At 36.1% G+C, this 23,917-nt stretch overlaps 4 protein-coding genes across 4 annotated transcripts in view; 2 read left to right on the forward strand and 2 right to left on the reverse strand.

Moving 5' to 3' along the window:
• Positions 1-1,334, reverse strand: part of atp6v0d1 (ATPase H+ transporting V0 subunit d1) — a 4,810-nt gene extending 3,476 nt beyond the window's left edge. Inside the window, exons 1-3 of the mRNA XM_025053595.1 lie at positions 1,122-1,334; positions 323-494; positions 1-107 (exon numbers count right to left, since the gene is read on the reverse strand). The exon at positions 1-107 is cut by the window's left edge and continues 93 nt beyond it. Coding sequence (XP_024909363.1) covers positions 1-107; positions 323-494; positions 1,122-1,248 — 406 coding nt within the window. The 5' untranslated portion in view covers positions 1,249-1,334. The remainder of the gene's footprint in view (positions 108-322; positions 495-1,121) is intronic.
• A 3,456-nt stretch (positions 1,335-4,790) lies between these two features.
• On the forward strand, positions 4,791-7,699 carry LOC103398455 (low choriolytic enzyme-like). The gene is made up of 10 exons (XM_008337086.2): positions 4,791-4,818; positions 4,964-5,044; positions 5,157-5,178; positions 5,298-5,339; positions 5,500-5,628; positions 6,337-6,454; positions 6,624-6,814; positions 6,926-7,007; positions 7,101-7,222; positions 7,374-7,699. Coding segments are annotated over exons 1-10 (798 nt in total). The 5' UTR covers positions 4,791-4,809; the 3' UTR covers positions 7,376-7,699.
• Positions 7,700-10,198: 2,499 nt separating this feature from the next.
• On the reverse strand, positions 10,199-14,325 carry LOC103398456 (high choriolytic enzyme 1-like). Its single transcript, XM_008337088.2, has 10 exons — positions 13,864-14,325; positions 13,689-13,774; positions 13,547-13,574; positions 13,406-13,453; positions 13,028-13,156; positions 12,555-12,675; positions 12,251-12,429; positions 11,928-12,009; positions 11,627-11,751; positions 10,199-11,493 (listed from the first exon to the last, which is right to left on the reverse strand). Coding segments are annotated over exons 1-10 (897 nt in total). The 5' UTR covers positions 13,961-14,325; the 3' UTR covers positions 10,199-11,491.
• A 2,298-nt stretch (positions 14,326-16,623) lies between these two features.
• LOC103398457 (low choriolytic enzyme-like) lies at positions 16,624-22,239 on the forward strand. The gene is made up of 8 exons (XM_008337089.2): positions 16,624-19,466; positions 19,746-19,773; positions 19,886-19,936; positions 20,089-20,217; positions 20,351-20,468; positions 21,040-21,218; positions 21,798-21,879; positions 22,021-22,239. The coding sequence occupies exons 1-8, from the start codon at positions 19,419-19,421 to the stop codon at positions 22,151-22,153; spliced, it is 768 nt and encodes a 255-aa protein (XP_008335311.1). The 5' UTR covers positions 16,624-19,418; the 3' UTR covers positions 22,154-22,239.
• The last annotated feature ends 1,678 nt before the right edge of the window (positions 22,240-23,917 follow it).

The following is a 23,917-nucleotide window of genomic DNA, read 5'->3' on the forward strand; positions in this document are numbered from 1 at the left end:
GTTCAAAGCTGCCCAGTGGGTGACACTTGGGCACCAGCTCAGAGATTGCCCTCTGGTGCAGAGTGCCCGTAATGAGCAGGATGACGTTATCAATCATATAGCTGTACCTGAAGTCAAGTGGAGGAAAACAAACCATAAGAAAACGTATATGTGTGAACGTAGATCAATCAAAGAGAAGAATGTTCTCTTTATCTAAAACAGAGTTAAATCGCACATTTTATTTATTAGTTCTGTTTACATTGAAATACATAGTGCTTCTATAGTGATAACATATAAACAGTGAAACTTATGAGTTATCATAAAATAATTGTAAAGAGCTTACGTGATGAAGTCCATGAAACTGGCCAGTGGTTCATACGACTGGTTCCTCATGTGGCGAAACTCCACCACCATTTTCTCCTTCAGCTTGTCATCAATAACAGACACTGTGAGAGGAGAGGCCTCGTTGGCCAGGAAGCTGCCATAGTCTGTGCTCTGCAGATGAAGCTTCAGATCTACAGGGGAAATAAATAACATTAATGTACTGCATGCTAGATGATGTGTTATCAGAACGAGAAATACTTTTTTGATTGCAGAAAGAAACTGTTGAATTTGTGATTTCTCAGTTACACACACAGAGAGACACAAACATGCGTGTCCTGGCTTCTTGGACCTTTTTCTTACAGATATCAACAAAAGTAAGTAAGCACAGTAGTTACCAAATTTAAGTGCCACCCACCTTAATCTAATCGACGAAGGGAAAGATTTGTGACTTAACTTTGTGCCTACAGTATAACAGCCGTAGACACAAAGTAGGGTTATTATTTCTTTCTGACGAACATTCATTTCCTTTAAGGGGAAGCTAAGGAAAGGGTGATCCGCAGAGCTCAAATCCCGAGCTCGAGTTAGCAAGTGTGCTACAAGGTTGCGATAAACGGAGTATACATGTTTTTAAAATTACAGATAATTAAGCATAGCTTTGACGAAACACCAAAATCTAATTATATTTATGATATCAAGTGAATAACACAACGATGGATTAAATGACCCCCAAAACACTAAACTGACGACGAGTGTTTCAAGCGATTAACTAGCCGGTGCACTGCTAATGTGATAGCCGCTAGCTGTGCATGTTTTCTTACCTTCCAGGGTCTCACACTGAACCAGGTTTGTATAATCCGATTGGGAAAGTATCCCGGCTTTAAATCCCCTAACCAGCCCTTCCAAATAACCGTTATCGACGTTAAAATACAGCTCGGAAAACGGCATCCTGACAGTCAGTTGAGTCTCTACGGTAGAACGGTTCGGCTGCACTCGTGACGTCAGCTGACTGAATCATGTGACCAGGCTGTCACTTGATCAGTCACATGCTTTCAACACACACGACACAGTTCCTTAAATGTGGATGTGAAAGCGTTTAACACGTTGCGTCCATTTTGTCTAAACTGCTTCAGAGTAATTTCCTCTACTGTGTACAAAACGACATACGTGTTTATATTTGCCAACCTTTTTTGTTGTTTACTTTAAAGTAGCAAAATTCAGTATCTGCTAGTGAACTTATTTAAGTAGTTGTAATAATAATAATAATAAGAAGAAGAATGAGATAATATAATTAATAATATAAGAAATATAATTTTCTAAGGTTTCCATTACTAACATTGTCAACAATAGCACAAATAATCGTAATCAAATCAGTTTGTCCTGCTAAAATGTAAGGATTTAAAACAGATTTAAGAGACTGGACTAAAATAAATTACATCCTTTTCCTGTAGTTAGCGACCTTCAATGATATTCACAGTTACTAACCCTGACCCCATATTTTTAGATTTTTTTAAAGAAAAATAACAACCTTAATCCACCACAGTAACATGAGGCCACACGACCCAAAACATAATGGTTAAAACAAATAAATGTGACGAATATCGAATATTTGGCCAAGAAGTGTGTTCATTTTGTTGTTTGTTAAAAAAGGGTCACTAAAACATGCTGTTCTTTTGCGTGTGAATGAACTTGATATACAGGTTTGGAACTACATGCTTTGCAGGTGAGTTGTTGTTTAATCATGGACAGGTATATAACATAGTATAGAAAGGGCTTTCAAATACATTTAAAGGCACTCTTTCATCGGGGCATCTTTGCCGTATGTTTCGTTCAACTCGATTAAGGATGGAAAAATTTTGTTCATTTTTAGGAAATGTAAAATAAAATATATTGTTGTATAACATTTTTGTGTATGATTGAATGATAATAAAATACCCTACAGTATAACTGAGTGAGTGTACAATCTGGCATGTATCAGTATAATATTTGCTTTCTACTGTCTTCTTCTTCTGTCGTAACAAGAGAAACACAATGCATAAGTCTGACCTAAATCTTAAACAGTGGAGCCCTAAATGTATTGATTCAGTACCGCACTATTCTCTGGACAGATGTTTTCTGCATCACTTCAAAAGGAATGATTAATGAAGAGTTTTTCTAGAATACGCTTGACCACTGTTTAAAGCCTTGTTCAGATGAGAAAATGTGTCCAAAATGGTGTTTGATGTGGCTGTTTTTATTTTAAAGACCTTTCACTTTTTGGTCAGAACTTTCTCTTTTGATTTAATTACATTTACAGTACATGACAAAATCTTCTGTTATGAAAATCATGAAGTGAACATGAAGAGGTTGTTTTTAAATAATGTCTGCGTGAACCATTTTGATTATAGTGGTTAGCAGTAAGATAACGCCCTTTAAAATTATTTTAAGTGAACATCAATCTGGCAGAAACACTTGATATTCAAGTTCATATAATTACGATAAGTGCAATAAGTTTGTGTTTGATGATAATTGGAACCAGGTGAGTCAGTGAGTCCTCATTTGCATATTAACATTGTTGTTGTCATTTCTCAACTACCTTTATTTTCTATTAAAAGACAGTTACTAGCTGAGAGTTTACTGCAGAAACACATTCTTTCTGTGTCATATGTTGGTTTAAATACCTACCAACCAATCACCTCTTTAACCTAAATTACATTAAGATAGTTATAGGGGAGAGCAGAACACAATCAAACTGTTGTTATTGGAACCTTCTTTTTTTTACTTCATTAGAAAAATTTATTGAGAAAAAATATTTATTAACATTTCACTGATTATTCAGCATTTTATTTGTGTAGCCTAGAAAAAGAGGGAAAAATATGTCAAGCTTAATAGAAATTTCAACTTTTATTTTACTCATTATTGTGTTGTATTATGTTTAGGATGTTGTGTATTGTTCCTAAAGGCCACATGTTTTAACAAAGATCTGCTGTGGGGATGTTATTGGGTCCTAGTGCCAGTGTCTCTTTGTCCTGTGTGACCTAAGCTCTAGGGTGTGGAGCAGGTTATGTTTTAATTTGCTCCTGATTGCAACACAAACAACAACATTTCTGCATCGAACTCACGTTTAGCAGCTACGTTGCTGTGTCAAAATAAAAATTTACAGCATGTCTATTTAACATAACTGTAACACATATTGTGGCAGGTTTTATACAATAATATGGAAGTAGAGGATTTAGACAAAAACACAGACACAAGATGTGAAGTTTAATTGAAAGTAAGCCCAGACTAAAACTTTCTCTTAACACAATCAAGAATGGGTCTTCAATCTTAAACACGTTTAACTTTAAACTTTACTGTGTGTTTTTTGTTGCCACAGCACACTTGTGTTACCAATTGTATGGAAGACTATCGGTACTATAATTAAAATCAAAATGCATTAGCATATTCAGAATAAACATGCATTTTTGGACTCATAAAAAAATTGAGTTAATTATCAATCATCTAAACCTTATAGGCATTGTCTTCTTCACCACTGCTCATTCTGTAACATGACTAAAATGAAGATCAAAAGGTTTTCATGTCCACCCCACAAAAAGGTAACAAATTTCAATCTGAATTTGCAAATCCAAGGCAGTGCAGGAGAGTAACTGTTAAATAAACCTCTGCTGTTCTCAAATGAAATGTTTTAAAATATGTTGTCAAATAAAATTAATTACAACTCATTCCCTCTCTCTACCTATCAAATGGCATCCTAACACTTCTATATAAAAAGAATCTTACCTTTGGTTTAAGTACATTTATTGTCATCCTTAAAAAAAAAAAAAACTTATAGGAAGGGGGAAAAGAAATAAACCTGATCACATTTGAGTTGGATTTGTTTTTTTAGCTGATATTTAACCAGCAGATCGTTTAAGAATTAATCTAATACAATATAATATAATGGCCATATAATATAATATATTATAATACATAAATATAATCTAATACGTTCTGTAAACCTGCACGTTGGTGTCCGAAAGATGGTGAACTATCCCTGGGCAGGGCGAAGCCAGGGGAAACTCTGGTGGAGGCCCGCAGCGGTCCTGACGTGCAAATCGGTCGTCCGACCTGGGTATAGGGGCGAAAGACTAATCGGTTATCATTCCATTTAAGGAATAAATGCTATCGAGCAACATGGTGCAAAATGCACTGTAGGTTTTTCTTCAGTTCCTGTAAATCTATTCTATCATAGACACAGGAAACAAAGAAGGTGTTATCAGTATACCTGGGACTGTTTATAGTGTCATAGTGTTATCAGTATACCTGGGACTGTTTAGAGTTTGTATCACATAAAGTAACATAGTGTGAGATGAATGATTATCTGTTGTTGGCGTGACAAAAAGAAGATACTTAAATTTATATAATGTATATTTATATAGCTCTGTCTGAACAACAGTAGGTTGGGCTTTTGTTGACACTTACTCCACCCTGTAATTGTGCTGTATAAAAGGAGGGTGATAAGTCTTACTGTGGGTCTGAACTTCACTCTCGATGCAACTGGTAAACTGCACCACTTTCTTTGCTTTTTAATTAATTTTAACAGGCATTGTTCTATATATAACAATGCCTGTTAAATATATATACCTGTTCAATATATATATATGCATATATATAATGTATGATTTATACATTTTTTTCTTTTCAGATTTATGTAAACACAATGAGGATCATAATGACTCGTGTTTTCCTTTTTTGCCTCCTATTCACTGTGACGACTATCCCTCTTGTATGTATTTTCTAAGTTTGTGTTTGTGTGTGATATTAAAACTTTTAAAAAATAAGTATAATAATTATTAAAAATATGAAGCAACTTAAAATGGCATTTATATCGTTTTCAGGGCACAGCTGGGAGAAGTATTGGTAAGTCAAATATATGGAGTTCCTAAGACTTTAAAGTAAAAAATCGAAATACTAACTTAACAGTACTAACATTTGTTTTTTCTTTTTTTTTTTTTTGTCTAATTTTTCTTTACCATCAGGAAACGGCTTTTCTAATATCATAAACACCAACAAAGGACTAAGTATGCAAAAAAATCTTACTTTAGGAAATGTGTTATTATATTTGGTTCTTGAAAGACCTATGCACATTTATGTTATTGGCTAAAGTCATAATATTAATTATGCGCAATATAATAGAAAATATTGGAAATTATACAAATTTCTGGGAATGTGACTTCACAGGAAACATAATTGAAGGGGACATTTTACGAAATCCAAGACGGACTGCTTCCTCCTGTGTGACTGATTCCTGCAAGTGGCCAAAGGTGAATGGAGTAGTCAAGGTGCCCTATGTATTTGAAAATGGTTACAGTAAGTATCACTTTAACCTTTAATAACCATACTGATAAGTAACTCTGAGTACCCTCTGTGGAATGATTAACAATGTTTAAAAAAATTAAATATTGAAAAGAATGTAGAGGTGTAGTTGGTGTACGTATGAATCTCTTTAACCCCAAAACCATTTTATGTACAGTGGTGTGACAATTTGGTGTGAGTATACATTTCACAGAAACTTTATCTAAAAGCTCATATAAACCATTTTTTACCATTGCCATCTATTGACACGTAAATAGGTCACCACACAAAACACTGTGATGACATCATACAAAACAGAAAGAAAATACAGATTTTTGTACCAACAGAGCATGTATTAACCAAATTATAACTACAGAAAAAACTCATGCACCTTACTGCCATGACAAAGACTCTAAAATCAGCATTTGCATCTCTTTTGGTTGTAAGATAGAAGAAAAGTTTAGATTTTGGCCAAAACCTTTGAAATAAATAAAGAAATTGGAAATTACCCAGTTATTCCTTCTCAATATCATACCACAATAAACAAGTACCCTAGTCTTTGGATCTACTGCATCTACTGAAATATAAGGAAAAGGTAATATATACTGCATAGTAAATTAAGTTGATCTCTTCAAACATAAAGGATATGTTGAATCATAATTGGTTGTGGAAGTGATTTCATTTTGTCATTACATTGAATACATTTTGTCACCTTATTTTCAGAAAATGTTCAAAAGAATCTCATCAAAAACTACTTGAGCATCTTCAAAGACCAAACCTGTGTTGAATTTGTGCCGAGAACCGATGAAACAGATTACATCGCCTTTACAAATCAAATGGGGTAAACACACACACACACACACACATGCGTGCATGTACATGCACACTACATTTTTTAATCAGTTACCAACAATAAAGAGAGAAGCCAGAATCAGTCCACTTACATTCACAAAAAAGGTACATCACTGTACATATCACTTTATATATTTACATATATATATATATTTCAGGTGTGCATCTTACGTTGGTCGACAGGGTGGAAAACAGGTTGTCTTTCTAAAACACGAAAACAATGGAGTCACTTGTGTAGATAGCTATGTGGTGCAGCATGAGGCCCTCCATGTCATTGGTTTTCTACATGAGCAAAACCGCATTGACCGAGATGATCATGTGACGATCCACTGGGACAACATCCAATCAGGTCAGCAATGTCAAAGAACAAAGCGTTTTATTTAACTAAATTAACACCGTTATTTTCAATCACGTCTTAAAAACCTAAAAATGAAAGTAGAGTATGTGTCTATCTGCACAGAACTACAACCAAACTTTAAGATTTACAGCAGTGTGAACTTGGGTATTCCCTATGACTACAATTCTATCCTTCATTACAGCAGGTGAGTGTTGTCTGAAAGTGTGTTTATAAGCCTTGTTATCATGTTTTGGACCTACATCAATAGTTTCATTAATGAATGAGCCACATTTGATAGAACCACCTTCTCCGAGAACGGCCAGCCAACCATCACTGCCAACGATGATTACGACCGGGTCTTAGGAGGCAGCGTACTGAGTGCTGATGACATCAGACGAGTTAAAGCACTCTATGAATGTTGTAAGTGTTGGAGAGACAAATACTACTTAACCTGCGATAATACATGTAACGTTAAAATTTGCAGATATATCTTAAACAGTTAAGACCCAAGAAATACATTAAACTCTCCATTATACTGTAAAGCTCTAACACAAATCTTTTTTATAAATAGGAATCCAAAAGAATTGAGACAACTCTCAACGCCATCAATGTGAGGCATTCACTTTACAGCAGGGGAAAATCATCATCATTCATGAAGGAGGGCCTTTTCTGTTTTCTATCACTTTACTGAGGTGGTGGTCTAAAAAATATATTATGCATACAGTAATGAGCTGCAAACAAAGACTTTCAGTCTAATGTTGTTTCAAATGAACCAGGGGGAAAAATCAGTTGTCAATGTCTTTATTATTATTGTTGTCTTATTTGGATCATCACTGTATTGACTCAGTGGTATTACAATACTCTGCTACAGTGAAGGTAAATTTCAAATAAAACTATACCAATTGGTTACCTTGTACATCCTGTTCATTTCCGGCTGTTATATTAACTATTGCTGTATGAATATACAATAATAATATTAGTCCACTGATAAACAAACAATTTTAAAGAAATCCTTTTTTGTGAGCAAACTAGAAATAGATGTGACGTGATTTGTCACGTCAGTGTGCGTCGTGGGAAAATGCAAAGCAGTTTTTAAGAAAAAACAGTGACAGTGAAAACGGGACACATGCAGTCACGTACGAAACATAATCACGATGATCAAAATATGGTACGTCAATTTCTGCTTCTCAGCCCTTCTGCAGCAGCCACACTACTGCACCAATAGTAGATGCTTATACTGGATCTGACAACAGGTCAAAGGCTAAAAGGGCACCTGTATCACATTAATTAATACATTAATTAAGTTTCTAGAGCAATCTTCACATAAATCATTTTATTTTATAGAAAACTTGGTGCATGGAGACATTGTGCCAAATAAAAACAGTGCTAACCCCTGCACTAAGACTGGCTGCAAATGGCCTAAATATGGAAGCTTTGTCTATATTCCTGTGGCAATCGCTAGCCACTACAGTGAGTAACAGTTTCACCACACAATCATGACGTTTAAATATGGGACAGATGCCTTGAAGCAGGGACATTGGTTGGTGGAGGCCTTGGCCTTGTCAAGCTTGTACATCTGCCACTTTATAAAGCTCCACAGTACTTTGCACCTTTTTGTGTTTTTTATGTCTTTTTGTTTCCTCAATTGTTTTGTACCTCCGTGTTACAGTGACAATAAGTACTATTCTCCTCTAATTGAATGTAGCCTTGATTGCAGGAAATGGTCACTGAGGACGGGTAAATTAGTTCTGTATTTGGAGCCAGCTATAATCCTAACAGCCACATGATGGCAGTGCACTACAGCTACTGAAGACCTAGGACAATGTTATTCTTAATAGTAATAAATATAAATAGTAGTGTGTGCGCGATTATGATTCAACACACACAAATAAACTGATATATTTATATGTATATTTATATGAAAAGATTAAGTCCCTTATTTACCCCACAAGGGGGAAATTCACATTATGAGTCTTTCCAACCCACACAGGCTGCCACCAGAAGTGCCAATATGTATGTGGTTCCTCTGGGGCTGGAACCCAGGACCTTCTGCATGTAAGGCAGATGTGATGGTGAAGAAGTGATCGTGTGCATGCTACTATGGCACAGGTAACTTCTATGACAATTGAAAACTGGTTTAAACTTCAGAATTTGGCTGCACGTTGAACATTTTGTTCTATGACAATTATCATAATAATCAAGACGTTTACCTTTGTTCAATTATTAATCATTTGCTAACCAAATCTAGGACCACATCTTAATCCTTCTAAACTTTCTAAACTGTTTTAAACATTTCAAACTATTTGGTAGTACACTCTAGGCAAATGACTTACATGTAATCAGTGTGTGTGTCTCATTTTAACTGAACATTCCAGTTGCTTTGTCTCTTCATAGCAGAAAGGAATGTTTTGACTGATTATTACAGGAACAACAGGTTTAGGCATCATTTTGTTTGTTCTGTCTCTTGTGTTTTGAAGAAACAACACATACAGTACCACTGCGTCAATCAATTACAACCGTAAATCTGATTAGCTAAACTGATAGATCGAATGAGATAAATCAATATTTCTAAATACAGAAAACAATGTTTCTATATATTACTGAAACAAAAAGACAAAGACAGCAGTTTTGCTTGAGTAATAAAACATGGAAAGTAGGATGAAACAAACGTGCATTTTACTGACACCGACAGTCTAAACTTTGGACCTGTAACAGATGTTACAGGTTCTAGGCTTCTAGATAGAAGTTGAAGAAATGGTTGGATTTGTCAATGTATGTGGTTCAATCAGGCTCAGTTACAAATAGTACATTCACATAAATTAATATAAACGTATCTATGAAGATTCTTAGTCATCCACGTCAAGGCTGAAGAGTTCTGTTAGCCAACTGGATGTGAAATACTTTTTTGTGAATTATTGCAATACATTATGAAAGGGAAACTTTAAGAGTTAATCCTGAGTCAACTTTAATATTCCCTATGATTACAATTCTTCATTACGGCAGGTGAGTGTTGATTGACAGCATCTCATTTAATAAAGGTGTGTTAATAATACTTGTTCTTTGTTTGTGTTAATGCAGAACTGCCTTTTCCAAGAATGGTCTGCCAACCATCACAGCGAAGGATGATTATAACATGGTGTCAGGAGGCATCTAAATGACTGCTAATGAATCAGTTAATGCACTAAAAGCTTCAAGTACAGGAAAACTCTGTATCATTTGTGTAGAAACCACAACAACGTACACATGCTTCAGTCTGATGTACTGTAAAGCCCTCATTAAAAATTATTTTTATTAACAGAAAGAAATAAGGTAATGTCTTTGGGATCAAGGTGATATCACCAAAGGATCTTACTTTTGTTTTACAGCAGTGGAGAATATCATTAATATGTAAACACTGTGCTCTTTATCTACTCTGGTGGTCTGATTTTTTTTTTACCTCAAAATCATTCTAATAAAAGTAATAAGAAGAACGTTTTGATCTAACATAGTTAGGTGACACATTTATTTAAGGGAAACAATAGAATGCTCTTGATTACAAGGGTGGTCCCCAACCCCTGGGTCATTTGGTACCGGCGCACAGAAAGAATGCATAACTTACATTATTTCCGTTTTATTTACTATCTGATTCTGGTTCTCAGTCTCATGTCTTACATACATCCACTACCTTGTTAAAAGGTCTGCTCTTGACGGTAACACATAATACATTACTGTACAGCTAAACTGAAACCACCAAGCTAGAAAAAGGAACAGAAAACAAACGCCATTGGAAAGTTTCTTAGAGCAGGGTAAAAGAGTCTGTGAGGTGACAGAAGAAGAACCTAGGTCTTCAAAAAAAGAAAGCTGCATCTAACAGACAATTCCAGGAGTCCTACTTGAAAATATGGATTTATTGCGACAGGTTGTTCCCATGCACCGAGCCTGCGCTGCATAATATGCGGCGAACGTCTCTCTAATGAGGCAATGAAGCCTTCAACAATGCCCGACCACAAGGACAAAGCATCAAAACACAAGCATGATGTCACGAGAACACTGCTACAACATTTGCATACACCTTCATTATGTTTTTCATGGCTTAACCTTCATTATTATATTTAGCAAATACCAGTTTTCATGCCGGTCGTATCATTTTATTTAGTTTTATTTATTCACCACACCATAAAGGCCGTTCCGTGAAAATAATTTCAGACATTTAACCGGTCCGTGGCGTAAAAACCGCTGGATTACAGCAACCCATTATATTTGCATCCACATTGTGGTTCAAATACTATTGCAGCCATAAAAGCATTTTGTCAGAATTTCCAGAAGTTTATTCAGCAGATGAATATAGAGATAGTGGACATACAAGATATCACCAAGCCTTTTACTAAATTGGTAGATATATCATGCCTTCCTGCCTTACAGCTGACTTGGGGGCAAAGGCGTGTCTTGTTTGACTCTTCAATTAAAAAGGTATTCACACAGTTGAAGGAAACCTGAATACATGACCCAGGACCAGTCATGCAGTCTACACACAGGTGTGTAAGGGTTGAATTATTGGTTTATTTTCTCATGAGAATAACTTTTAAACTTGACTGTTGAACTGAGAAAAAGAAACAATTTTCACAGAATATACTGAGAATGGTTACATTCACTGTGATTTTACCTTGCACCCAAAATCAAACCAGAAACCATGTTTTCTCTGTCATGAAGTTCTGAAAAGAGCAAAACATTTGACATTCTGATTAATTTACTATAATTATACAATTGTGAATAAGTCACAGTAATGGATGTTCACTTTTTTTTTTCCAGGTATTCAAAGTCCGAGTGTATTTTTTATGTACTTACAGCATTCATACAAACGGTTGATACGATCTATGTCATTTTTGCTCATGTACGTGGCATGTCCAAATTCCAAATTGGGATCACTCTTGGCGAGAATGGTTGGTTGGCCATTTTTGGAGAAGGCATACCTTTAGCAGAGCACAGTGATCAGAGCTCATTGACAGTGAACTTTATCAGTTAATGTTGAATGTTTTAAAAACATCTTCAAACAGGAAAACAGCAGAACTACATTATAAATATCTGACAGATACAAGTACAAAGTTAATTAATGATGCAGCAGCTAACGTCCACCTTATTCACTCACTTGGTGTAGTGCATGATAGAGTTAAAGTCGTACGGCGTTCCAAGGTTGAGGGTGCTTGCTTTCACAAAGTTTCCCTCCATTCCTGCACAGATGGAGTTAAAATATGAAATATTTATATTCAAATGCCTACCTCTGTCAAAGGTACAAATTTAGTATTAAATAATTTAATTTTATGGTCAAATCCTTTGTCCCTGCAAATGTGTAAACATAAAACATTCTTAAATGCTATTTACAAGCAGGTTGTAATAGCGGTGACTGAAGACATGATCTTTTAATGCTCTTATCACAGTTCAGCTGTTAATGTACCTGAGTGAAATACTTGCCTGACCAAACATTTTGCATTAGAATATGAACATAACGATCCCTGTCAGAGCGATTTTGCTCGTGGTGAAAGCCAATAGCATGCAGGACTTCATGCTGCGCTGTCGATATGTACAAGCAACCATTACGTCTCAGGGAAACTGGCTGCTGTCCCCCCTGTCTGCCAATATAGGACCAGCACCTGGCAAACACCAAAAATAAATAGAAATAATTGAAGGTGTACATGTTTACACTCTGCTACGTTACTACAAGAAAACAGTAAAATATAAATTTGTTGATCCCCTTTTGTTTTGCAAGGATTCTCACCCAGATCCAGAGAAGAAGTACAGAAAGTCCCGGTGATTACGGCGACGCCAGACAAAGCGAATGCATGTGTGATGGTGAAACGTTATCAAGGATCTGATGATAAGATTACGTTGAGTGTGACCTAAAAAAGGACAAGACTATAAGCTTACAAAGCTGTTTACTATTCTTAATCATTTATAAGTAATGTATTAGTCATTAGGGTTTTAGGGTATTCGTTTTTTAGGGTCGAGCGGTTGGAACCAATCTTAGTTGGTTCTGAGTGTAGGTAAGTAACACTAATGCATCCCAGGAGTCCAAGGCCAAGGCATTCACCAACCAATGTCCCTGCTTCAAGGCAACATCCCAGGAGTGTGATAAAACGTGGCAGATGTACAGAGTTGACAAGGCCAAGGCCTCCACCAACCAATGTCCCTGCTTCAAGGCATCTGTCCCATATTTAAACGTCATGATTGTGTGGTGAAACTGTTACTCACTGTAGTGGCTAGCGATTGCCACAGGAATATAGACAAAGCTTCCATATTTAGGCCATTTGCAGCCAGTCTTAGTGCAGGGGTCAGCATTCCTGTTTTTATTTGGCACAATGTCTCCATGGACCAAGTTTTCTATAAAATAAAATGATTTATGTGAAGATTGCTTTGGAAAAAACAAAAACCAACCAATTATTTTACATACTATTACTTTCTTCTTACAAGGTTTAAAAATATTTTCCGTTGGAAAAAAAATCTAAAGAACACTGTGAAATACTTTTACCATTCAAATTCAAAAGTTTGTCTAGTTTGTCACGCAACAATTTTTCTGTGGTTCTTTTAGTTTTTTTTTTTTTTTTTTTAATTCAGTTTAAATGTTCTTACTTAGGTCCTTGTTGGCTTGTTCAATAATGTCAGAGACGTCAGCAGTATCTGGAAAAATGAAAACAGACGAAGGAAAAATAAAGAAAAATAAAAGATGAGACTTGGATTTTAACTGGACAACAGTGCTTTATTTTTACTCACTTATTTCATTTTCTTCACCAGTCGACACCTGCAAGACCCCAGGACGGCATTATACACATATTCCACTGTTTTGTTTAGATGATTAAACATGGTTTACTATGACTTAAAGTCTTCAAAATGTTCATGTTACCACCTAACTTACAGACAAGATGGACGTCAATGTAAAAATGAAGAGAATGAAGAAATTAGGAGTCATGATGGTCCACCACAGTCCTACAAATTTAAAAACTGAAGATACACATACATTTTATCAATATCTAATTGCAGGAAAATGAACTCAACGAGTCAGTTCAGAATACAATCAGACAAAGAGTTACCTGTTAGGTCTGGTGCAGGGTCTAGTCCACTTGCTGAGATTCCCATTCTTTTAAGGTAGTACCAGGAGGGTGTGGCTTGTGTAGAAAATGTGTTCATCTGGAACTGCACAGTCTTTTGGAATTTAGGTAAAAGACTGTGTAATTCATTATCCTTCTACAGCCTGATGCTGGGGATAAACTGTTGGTCCATTTAAGAGTCTCATTTACAGACTGTCTTACTTCTGGTCATTCAAGAGTGTTCTATCTACTCTCCAATCTACTGTGGTATAATCCTGGATAACCCATGGTTAACGTTCACACATGCAGTAGAGTTCATGTGTGCATAGAGAACTTGCAACATCAATACAAAGAACTTATTGAAAATAAATTACAAATTATTGACCTTGCTATGTGGCGTTAGCATGATTCACGAAAAGAAATGTCTCTTATTTTTTAAGACTGCTTTAAAGGTAGAGTTTACACTGGTGGGAAAGTACTTGGTTGTAACCTCCAACAACATACCTTAGTCTGGTAGCGCGTACTTAACATGACAGACGTCTCTGTTCACATATTTAAGCCGGTTGTTGTTGTAGTGAAAAAAAAGAAGTAAAAATAGTTAATCCAACGTGGAAGTGACAATTACTAAACTATACCCTGTAATTCTGAATGTACTGTACATCATGTACTGTACGTTAATAATTATACACTCACTCATAAATATAGACAAACCCAAAAAGGAGAATTCCAACTGCACAACCCAGAGACCACGAGGGAATTTGGTAAATTTCAAAAACGGTTTGTTGTTTGATACAGTATGACATAGACAGGGATGTCTCACTAGACCAGTGGTTCTTAACTTGGGTTCAATCGAACCCCAGGGGTTGAGTGAGTCAGTCTCAGGGGTTCGGTGGAGGACAGGACACACAGCCAGCTCATATGATTTGTGATGACGCGCCCGGCTTGGCCATCACGGGCTACAGGTGATCATGCTACATCACTTGGCCTATCTGTGCTGCAGGGAATTTAAAAAATATAAATAAAACATATACTTATGTCTGGAATTTGAAAAAAAAAAACATATTTTATTTTTTCAATAAAGAATGCACTGAATGCACATATGAAACTGGTGGGGTTCAGTAACTCCAACAAGGTTAAGAAGCGCTGCACTGGAGGCAATGTGATACATTATCTATAATGTTGCAACATCTCTCTCCACGGGTGAAGGAATTTTTACGTAAAGATTTGCACAACCAATGTTTAGTCAACACCTTTTCTGGTAGAAAGAATGTCTGTAGATGGACAAGTTATATAAAATCACAGCTAAAAAAAACTTGGGCGTCAAAGGAGATTCCAACATTTTTACCTATTAGAAATAATTTCAATAAACAAAGATAAATGAATCATATCCAAGGCGTTGGTTTTTTTTCAACATTTCCTGTTGAAAAAAAAACAACAACAATTTGACAGCCTGGGTTATTATCTGCCCCTCCACATAATCTTGTAGGTATTTACCTACAAGAAAAAGTTAAACCAGAAAAGCAGATTCTAAACAGATGCATGGGTCAAGTATGAGGCACTGTTTGTGAAGTCACGCAAATGGAAAAAAAACTTGAATTTAATTTCTGAATTTAGCTTCAACTGTTGCCTTTTTTATTTCATTTACAAATACAATTAGACTTATAGATCAAATAGATCATTAGATAAAATATTTTTAAAGTATGAAATTTAAATCTTAAAAGTAATGTTAAAGTAATGAAAAATACAAATGTTAAATGTGAAATGTTACTCTGAAATCAAGATATTTGAACTAAAAAACATTTAAGGTTAGACTGCATTGCTGTTTGTTGACACGTGGAAAAAGATGGTTGACACCTGAGCACATTAGGTTAGTTGCATAAGCATAAATAGGTGTGGTGGAGTCTAACTGTCACCACAACCTGCTCGTAAAACAATTGTTTGTGCCTCTTGTTTTATGAACATTTTATTGAAAAGCTCCATGGAGCAGGCACACATGAACTGAAACATGGCACTCCTGACATTTAATCAGATGTAACGTACGAGACATGAAGGCCAAAAAAAAGCAAAACAAATTTCGCATAAGTGTCCTTTAAAACATAATTTGTGAACAAACGTTGTAATCCTGATATCTTTTATATTTAAACGCTTGTCTGGCAATGTGCAGGAACTAAGCAGCAAAATAACAAAAAGACTATTTTTAGTTTTTTTTTTTTCTCAACAACTTGTTGAACTGCAAAATCTGTCTACCACACAATCTAAAAAGGTCAAAACAAAATTGACATGTCTACAAAAGGTGTTTATACCAACAAACAGCACTAAGTACTGCTTTCTAGACTTTAAGTCTTTAAGCCCTTAACAGCGCTCCTTTTCCATAGAGTTTAGTTGTAAGAGACTGGACTTCTTTGAGCTTGAAAGATGTTTAGTTTCTCAAATGAGGATGGCCTGTTATGCTTAGATAAGTGTCCACATCAAGTCCACATGTAAACAAAGCCAATTTTAGCACATAGCGTTGCTTGAGAGAGAGAAAGAGAGTGACAGCGACAGAGAGTGACAGTGAGAGAGAGAGAGACAGACAGAGAGAGAGAGAGGCAGACAGACAGACAGACAGACAGACAGACATAGAGACAGCGCAGGTGTAAATGTCAAATACAAACGGAATGTTTCATTTATTTTTAGATCAGTTTTAATTGTTACTTAAGGAACAATCAAAGTAGTTTCTCAAATGAGGAACTTTATCAGTTTCTGATTGATGTAAGAGGGAAGTCTAGTAGTTAAACTTCTCTAGACCACACACTTCTCCACTTCACAAAGGAGTCACAAGTCAAGGTGTGAAGAGTCGTTGCGGTGATGATTGTATGATTGTATCTGCTATATATCATCCTGCTAGGAATCCTAGGAGGTTTTTACCACAGCAGTGTTCTCTAAACAGATCTGATCACAACAACTCCCATTGACATATGACATGTTTAACTGCTCCTCAGTTGAGGAACGGAACTTCTTTCAAACTCAAAGAAGAAGTCCAGTCTCTTACAACTAAACTCTATGGATGACATGACTTGGAGGAATGAGAATCTTGACAGACAACACCTCTCTCTCAATCTCTCTCTCTCCCTCTATTTTTCTCTGTTAGTGCAGCTCTCTCAATAGGGACACAAGCTTAGGCTTCTTTCACACCGACTATACCAATGCACCGAATGTACTACAAGGGTCCTACCTTACACTACCTTCCACAACCCCGTTCTGTTAGAATTCGAAGAAACAGGATGTGGGCGAGTGTACAGACTTTAAAGTTGTATTACATGATATTTAAAGGAGAGGCTGTAGTAACAGACCAGTTTGAGTAAGGACTGCAGCGTTACAGCTTAGAGAATTGTTTACATTTTTAATTAAAAAACCTGTTCTAGCTATGCTGTGAAATGTTAAGGTTAGACTGCATTGCTGTTTGTTGACACGTGGAAAAAGCTAGTTGACACATGAGCACATTAGGTTAGTTGCATAAGCACAGGTGTGCCACAACCTGCTCGTCAATCAGGTGTTTGTGCCTCTTGTTTCACGAACATTTCTCGAACAGCTCTACTGAATGCAGTAAAATATGTAGTAAAATGTAGTAAAATAATTCAGAGAGTACAGAGCAGGCATGGCCTTATGTTTGTGTGTTTTTTCCTTATGTCAACCTCATGACGATGGGTGTCGATGCAAATTAAGAAAGTTCTAAAAGTCATTTTTAAAAGATGGTGCATTTGACATGTGCCCATGTATATCATGTGAATCTTTGCAGTAACACAGTAGCCTCTTGACTGGTTGGCCACTCCTGGTATAGAGGGAATACTGCACGTAAGGGCCCAAAACGTACATGTCCACACAAGGTGTTTAGACCAACAAACAGTCCCTCTAAAACATGAGACATCTCCAGAAAGAAGGGAGACATCTGTAGGAGATAACGTTGAGAATGTAAAACCCAGAGTCTTGTCCTCTTCTAATATTTCATTCATAACCTCATCAATAAAGCTTTGACAGTAGGTTGTTGTATTTCCCTGTTGATAACAAACATGATCTTATATGCACATCACTTGAACCAGCAACACATTCAAAGAAATTTAAAAATCAAAATGCCTGTTATGCTTAGATAAGTGTCCACATCAAGTCTTTTTTCAAGTCTCTGTGGGTGGTTCAGTATTTAGTCACTGTGAAAAAATGTGCGCAAAATCACACAAAAGGAAGTGTACGGCGTATGACCAGCGAATGTAAACAAAGCCAATTTTAGCACATAGCGTTGCTTGAGAGAGAGAGAGAGTGACAGCGACAGTGACAGTGAGAGAGAGAGAGAAAGACAGAGAGAGAGTGACAGAGACAGTGGCAGTGAGAGAGAGAGAGACAGACAGAGAGAGAGTGACAGAGACATAGAGACAGCGCAGGTGTAAATGTCAAATACAAACTGAATGTTTCATTTATTTTTAGATCAGTTTTGATTGTTACTTAAGGAACCTGACTTGTTTTAATCACAGTACTTTGAACAACTTGAATTGGCTCAGTCACGATGCACAATTATATTGTTTTGATTAATTATAATAATTGCACGTCATATATACTGTAGGAGGGCTAGAAGAAAAAAAAACAAAGAGGAAAGGAGGAGGAAAGAAATCCATCTGACTCCCACTGATGATAATTACATTTCAGGAATAAAATATTATTAAAAACAAAATCAAAATAATGCCCATATGATTTCTAAGCATGCAGTGCATTATTTATAATTTGTTTTTTAGACTGCAGATGTCTATTTAGTTTAAGGTTTATCACCTCAGATCATTATTCCTGGCTGCCATGTTTGTGATCTTTTTTTTAACACAGTTTACAGTAGTTCTCGAAAGTGGCTGAGGCAGACGTGGCAGAGGCAGTTGTCTCTTTCTTGGACTTTTGGAAAAAATGTATGAAAATTTGCATTTCCATCTGCTGTTTTACTAATACAGTGTGTACATATTAAACACATAGGCCCTTCAAGGCTCCGACACAGAGACCCAAGAGGATAAAACTGTACTGGGGGTGGGGGGTGCCCCTAGGGGTCCTTGATGTTAATGGTAAGTTAAATTAAGTTAAATTTGATTTTTGCCTGTGTTGTGTTGGGAGCCCAGTGAAGATTCTTTTCGTGGAGCCCAAAATCCGTAGCAACATGTCTGGAAATCATACGGAACAGAGCCGAAACCAAATCAAGGAAGAAACAACTCAGCATCAATTAAGTTTAAACAGACGTTGGATCAAATTAAGGTTTATCAGGTCAAGAATTATAAACAATCTCCTCAGAGATACTGATACTGTAGTATCATCCAATCAATGATAGCAACAAGCAAACAATCATCCTGCTTGCGTGTCACAGCACACATAAACTAAAGGTTGACACACATTGTCTCTCATGCCTGTTTGTTAAAATTAATTGTATAATCAACATTTTGTAAACACTGATGGCAGTCCAAAATCTTCAGCCACACCTAAAGAGTGCTGCCTATAAAAAGAGGAAAGCTCTGGCTGTAAACCAGCCTGCACCTTGAATCCCTCTGTACACGATGATTCCTGTTATCATTCTGCTCATGCATTGGATAGCCACCTCTCCTGTAAGTATTTGATCCTTTTTTATACCCTCAAATAATACCGTCAGATTTGAATTTGATTTATTTACTTTTTTAACCAGGTTAGTGTTTGGCGTTTGACTTGTTGAACCCATTTCCCTTCAATAGTTCAAAGATTTTGGGGAAATTTGCTTGTCATTTGGTCATCTGTTAAGAATTACAGAATTTGTAAAAAAAAAAAAAAAATAAAAAAAAAAAGGTGAAACCAATGTATACATTATTATAACATATTTTGATTAGAAAGAATATTGCTTTTTTTTTCAGGGTGGTCTCAGCAATGCATATCCTATAGGTAAGAAGTTTTTATAATTAAACATATATATATATATATATACATAATTACCATGTGTTAAAATGGCTTCTCTTACTTAAAGGTGTTTTCATGTTTGTGTGTTCACCTATAGGGGAAGCTGAGGATGTCATTGAAACCATCGCCAGAGTGAACGAAGGCCTGTGTAAGATACTGAAACACAAGAACAAACGAAGATTAACATGAATTGACATTGTCATATTTAGCTGTAGTTGCTGAAAAAATATCTGTTATTAGACACACACAAAAATGTCTGTTGAGTTGAAACAAAAACATATCTATTTTGTTTTTCTGCAGACAACCTGATCCAAGAAGACATTCTGCCAAATAAAAACAGGAATGCAGCTCCCTGTACAGAGACGGGTTGCCGGTGGCCTATGACTGGAAAGAACTCCTTTGTGCCTTTCACAATCTCTGATGATTATAGTGAGTGCCAACATGATCCTTCGTCCAGTCTACTGTATATATTGGCAACATTTCATTAATCATTTTAAGTTGTTATGAATGTGAAATGCATAAATGGCACAATTTGTTGAATATATTTGCTATGTTTTTCAAGATGACGAACAGAGGAAAATGATCCAAGACATTCTGCGTGACTTCAATAGAAAGACCTGTGTTCAGTTTATTGAGAGGTCATCACAACGCGATTACATACAGATCTTCTCTGGATCTGGGTAGGTGCCAGCTCACATTACATACGTCAATAATAATTGCACACATCCGGCATGTATAAACAACAAGTGTAAATAAATGTGGGCTGTCGAAATAAAAGGTGAATAATAGCACCTATAGGTTGAAATACCATCTCAACGCCCAGCATGGGTTTGTTGAGGATTCAATTTTGGGTCGGGTCACCAGGTTACGACAGATCAACCTCACTGAGTGAGGGACTGTAGACTGACGAGCATTATTGGAGACACCGGCTCAGTCAAAGTTTGAGAGGAGCTTTTGATGTATTTTCTCACCAAGATGAACTTGATTACTAAAACACTTAAAATCTCTACGAAGCTAAATTTAATCTTATCTAAATTAAGTTTCTGTTTGCGCAATACAAACAAAAGATTATTTGTCTCATTAAAGAGTGTTGTTTTTCTTGATTAGTCATGATTAAATGTGTTTAATTAAGGTCATGTATTATCCAAATAAATTGGGATTATTGTAACATGTAATTAAAGAAATGATAAATGTTATTAATGGCACAGCCCTAAAATGAACTACATCTGTTTGTGTGTGTGTGAATGACAGGTGCTGGTCTTATGTGGGCCGAATTGGTGGAAGACAGCTCCTCTCCCTGAGAAAAAATGGCTGTCTTTACACCAGGGTGATTCAGCACGAAATCCTTCATGGTCTGGGTTTTTACCACGAACACTCCCGCTCAGACAGAGATGAATCCGTGACCATTAACTGGGAGAACATTATTGATGGTTAGCTTACCGGCCAAGTTTTGTTTTAATACAATGCAACATGTGCCTCTAGGGCAAAAGTCTTCAGATGTTACCGGATTTGTCTGGGAAATTCAGAAGCATAAAGAATGTTCAAATGTTCTAGAACTTTATCTGAGCAACAGTAGAATAGTGCGTCCTAAAAATTGTCTCATTGGTTAAGTTGTATTGTAATTAACCCTTGATTAATGCCAGACAGAATAAGGTCAAATTAAATTGCGTAATTTTGAGTGAAAACAAAACCTAAGACTGACTGAAAAGTTTGGCTAGGTAAACATGTAGTAATGGAGTGCATTTTCTACAAGGACATCATGGGAATAAAAACTTGATACTTCTTAGCTAACGTAACAGTAGGTTGGAGTGGAAAACACAATTACATCAAGACAGAAGAGTTGTATTGAATAGTGTACAATAAAATCTCCTCCCTCCAGACTTGTACTTTTCAAAGAACAAGTAGGTTTCTTAGTATCAGCCTCAGTTGAAGAGATGGTGATAATTTACCTTTGGATTTATATATTCAATCTTATTCACTGATGACCTATTTGTCTTTTCCTTCTACAGATAAGGAGAGAAACTTTGACAAAGTGAACACAATAAACTACAATATCTCCTATGACTACAACTCAGTCATGCAGTACAGGAAGTAAGTCGCTTTTTTGTTATTGTCCACTTTTGAATGTTTGAAAATGTCCCAGTTAATAAGGCACCATATGAAATTGTATTAACCATGTATGATGATTTTTTTTTTAAATATTTGATTCTGTGGTCTGTGTGTCCATTACAGCAACGCCTTCTCTAAAAATGGGCTCCCGACCATTGTGGCCAACGATGACCCTAACCGTCAACTGGGAGCTGCCAGTTCCATGAGTGACAGTGACTACATTCGTGTAAACTTACTTTATCAGTGTACAGTTTAGTCCGAAAAAATAAATCACAAGCCTACCATAACGTGTAAAAAAAGTACTCATATTAAAACTGTCATGGATATCAATAAAAAGAAACAGAAAACATGACGTATGGTTTCTTCTTTGTCAGTTCATAGCATTTGCCCTTCATGATTTTAAAAGTAACCCATTTATGCCAAGAGCTGAGAAATGATGAAAACAATATTATTTCATAAATAATTATGATAAATATATTGACAAGTCATTGATCCTGATCCTGATACTGTTCAGACCAGCACAGTAGTTCATTATAGTGTCATTGGAGAAACTGTCTCCAGGCTGCAGCTGTCGTGCCATCCTGCTGGACTTAGTCCATGTGCCCTTGTATTTGCATGAACACAGTAGTCAACACCTCCCAGTCCCAGTAAGGTAAGGTAACTGGGAGAGTTGCATGACTCACATGGTTACTGGTGTCTATTGTGTCCTCCTACCACTTCACTGGACCTGCACGTCTGATCTTTTTGTTCAAATGGCTAGATTGAATCATGTTGAGACGAAGAATCCAAAACTTGACTGAAATAAATACGTCAAGAATGATTTTGAGCAATTAATTTTTTTATTAAAAAGGCAGCTTTTTTTAAACTGCCACTTGTGCTTTAAGTGTACTTAAAATTATAATTAATGATATAATTATAATTAAAACATAATTTTTCCTGATGGCAACTCAAGATTTTGATTAGGTTTGATTGACATGTCTTGTTTTGTTTACTGTATGGTGCGGTTCATACACTGTCGTTTTACTTTTTAATTGTAACAGTAATACATGTAGGTCTAAGTTTCATTTGAGTGCAAACCACAAAACAGTAGTAATTATAATACAGTCATAAAGGAACAATTATTTCTTTATTTAAAAAGGGAAGCTGCCTCATGTGTAAGTGGTAAATGTAAAAACAATGGACCACATGTTGCCAGACGTGCTACCTGTCTGTCATACATACATGTCGCCTCCATTAACTTTGCTTCTGTTCTGTTTGCAGACATCGTTTGCAGGCATAAAGCCTCAGCCACACCTAATGAAAGGTGCAGATAAATAGAAGGCTGAAGGCTGAACTCCTGTGGCAGCTGAGGCTTAACCTTGGGTGAACCCTCTGCCATTTCCTTTTTGCTCATCTCCTTATTTTAAATCAACATCTCTGCTGTGTTTATGTGATTGTGACATGCACGCCTGCTGCGATAAAAACTACGAAAATTGACACAATAAAAAAATTTACAAATATAAATTAAAGCTATGCTAACATGATAGCATTCTCCACAAAAAAGATTATTCATTTCCAAATATTATTCAATTATAATGAATATTACCAAAAAATACTTTCTTAATTTGTGCACTTTTGCAGGAACCACAGTGTTTTCAGTACAGTATGTGTTATTCTGGGGTGAAATTTTACGCACTTTAGCTAGACGTGATATTTTTACACATGACATATAGTATGCAGTTTGACAAAAAGTAACCAGTGTTTTTAACAATTTGGGGATGGGGGGTCATTCATTTTTTAAAACAGGAAGTATTTTTAATAATCATAAGTTTAACTTTTACTAACTGCTTTCAAAAACACATGATCTTCTGCCTATTTTCACACTGTTGTGCTGTCCCTTGATAAATTGTAAAATGCAACCTGCTGTAGATTCTAGTGCAGCAAATATTTTACATTTATAACATAAATAAAATTAGTTTCCTTCGAAGTTTGGGCTGGGTGTTTCTTTATTTACACGGAATACTGTAATTGTATCCCATTG

The sequence above is a fragment of the Cynoglossus semilaevis genome, unplaced genomic scaffold (assembly GCF_000523025.1).
Source record: "Cynoglossus semilaevis isolate Cse_v1.0 unplaced genomic scaffold, Cse_v1.0 scaffold1699, whole genome shotgun sequence".
NCBI classification, from domain to species: Eukaryota; Metazoa; Chordata; class Actinopteri; order Pleuronectiformes; family Cynoglossidae; genus Cynoglossus; species Cynoglossus semilaevis.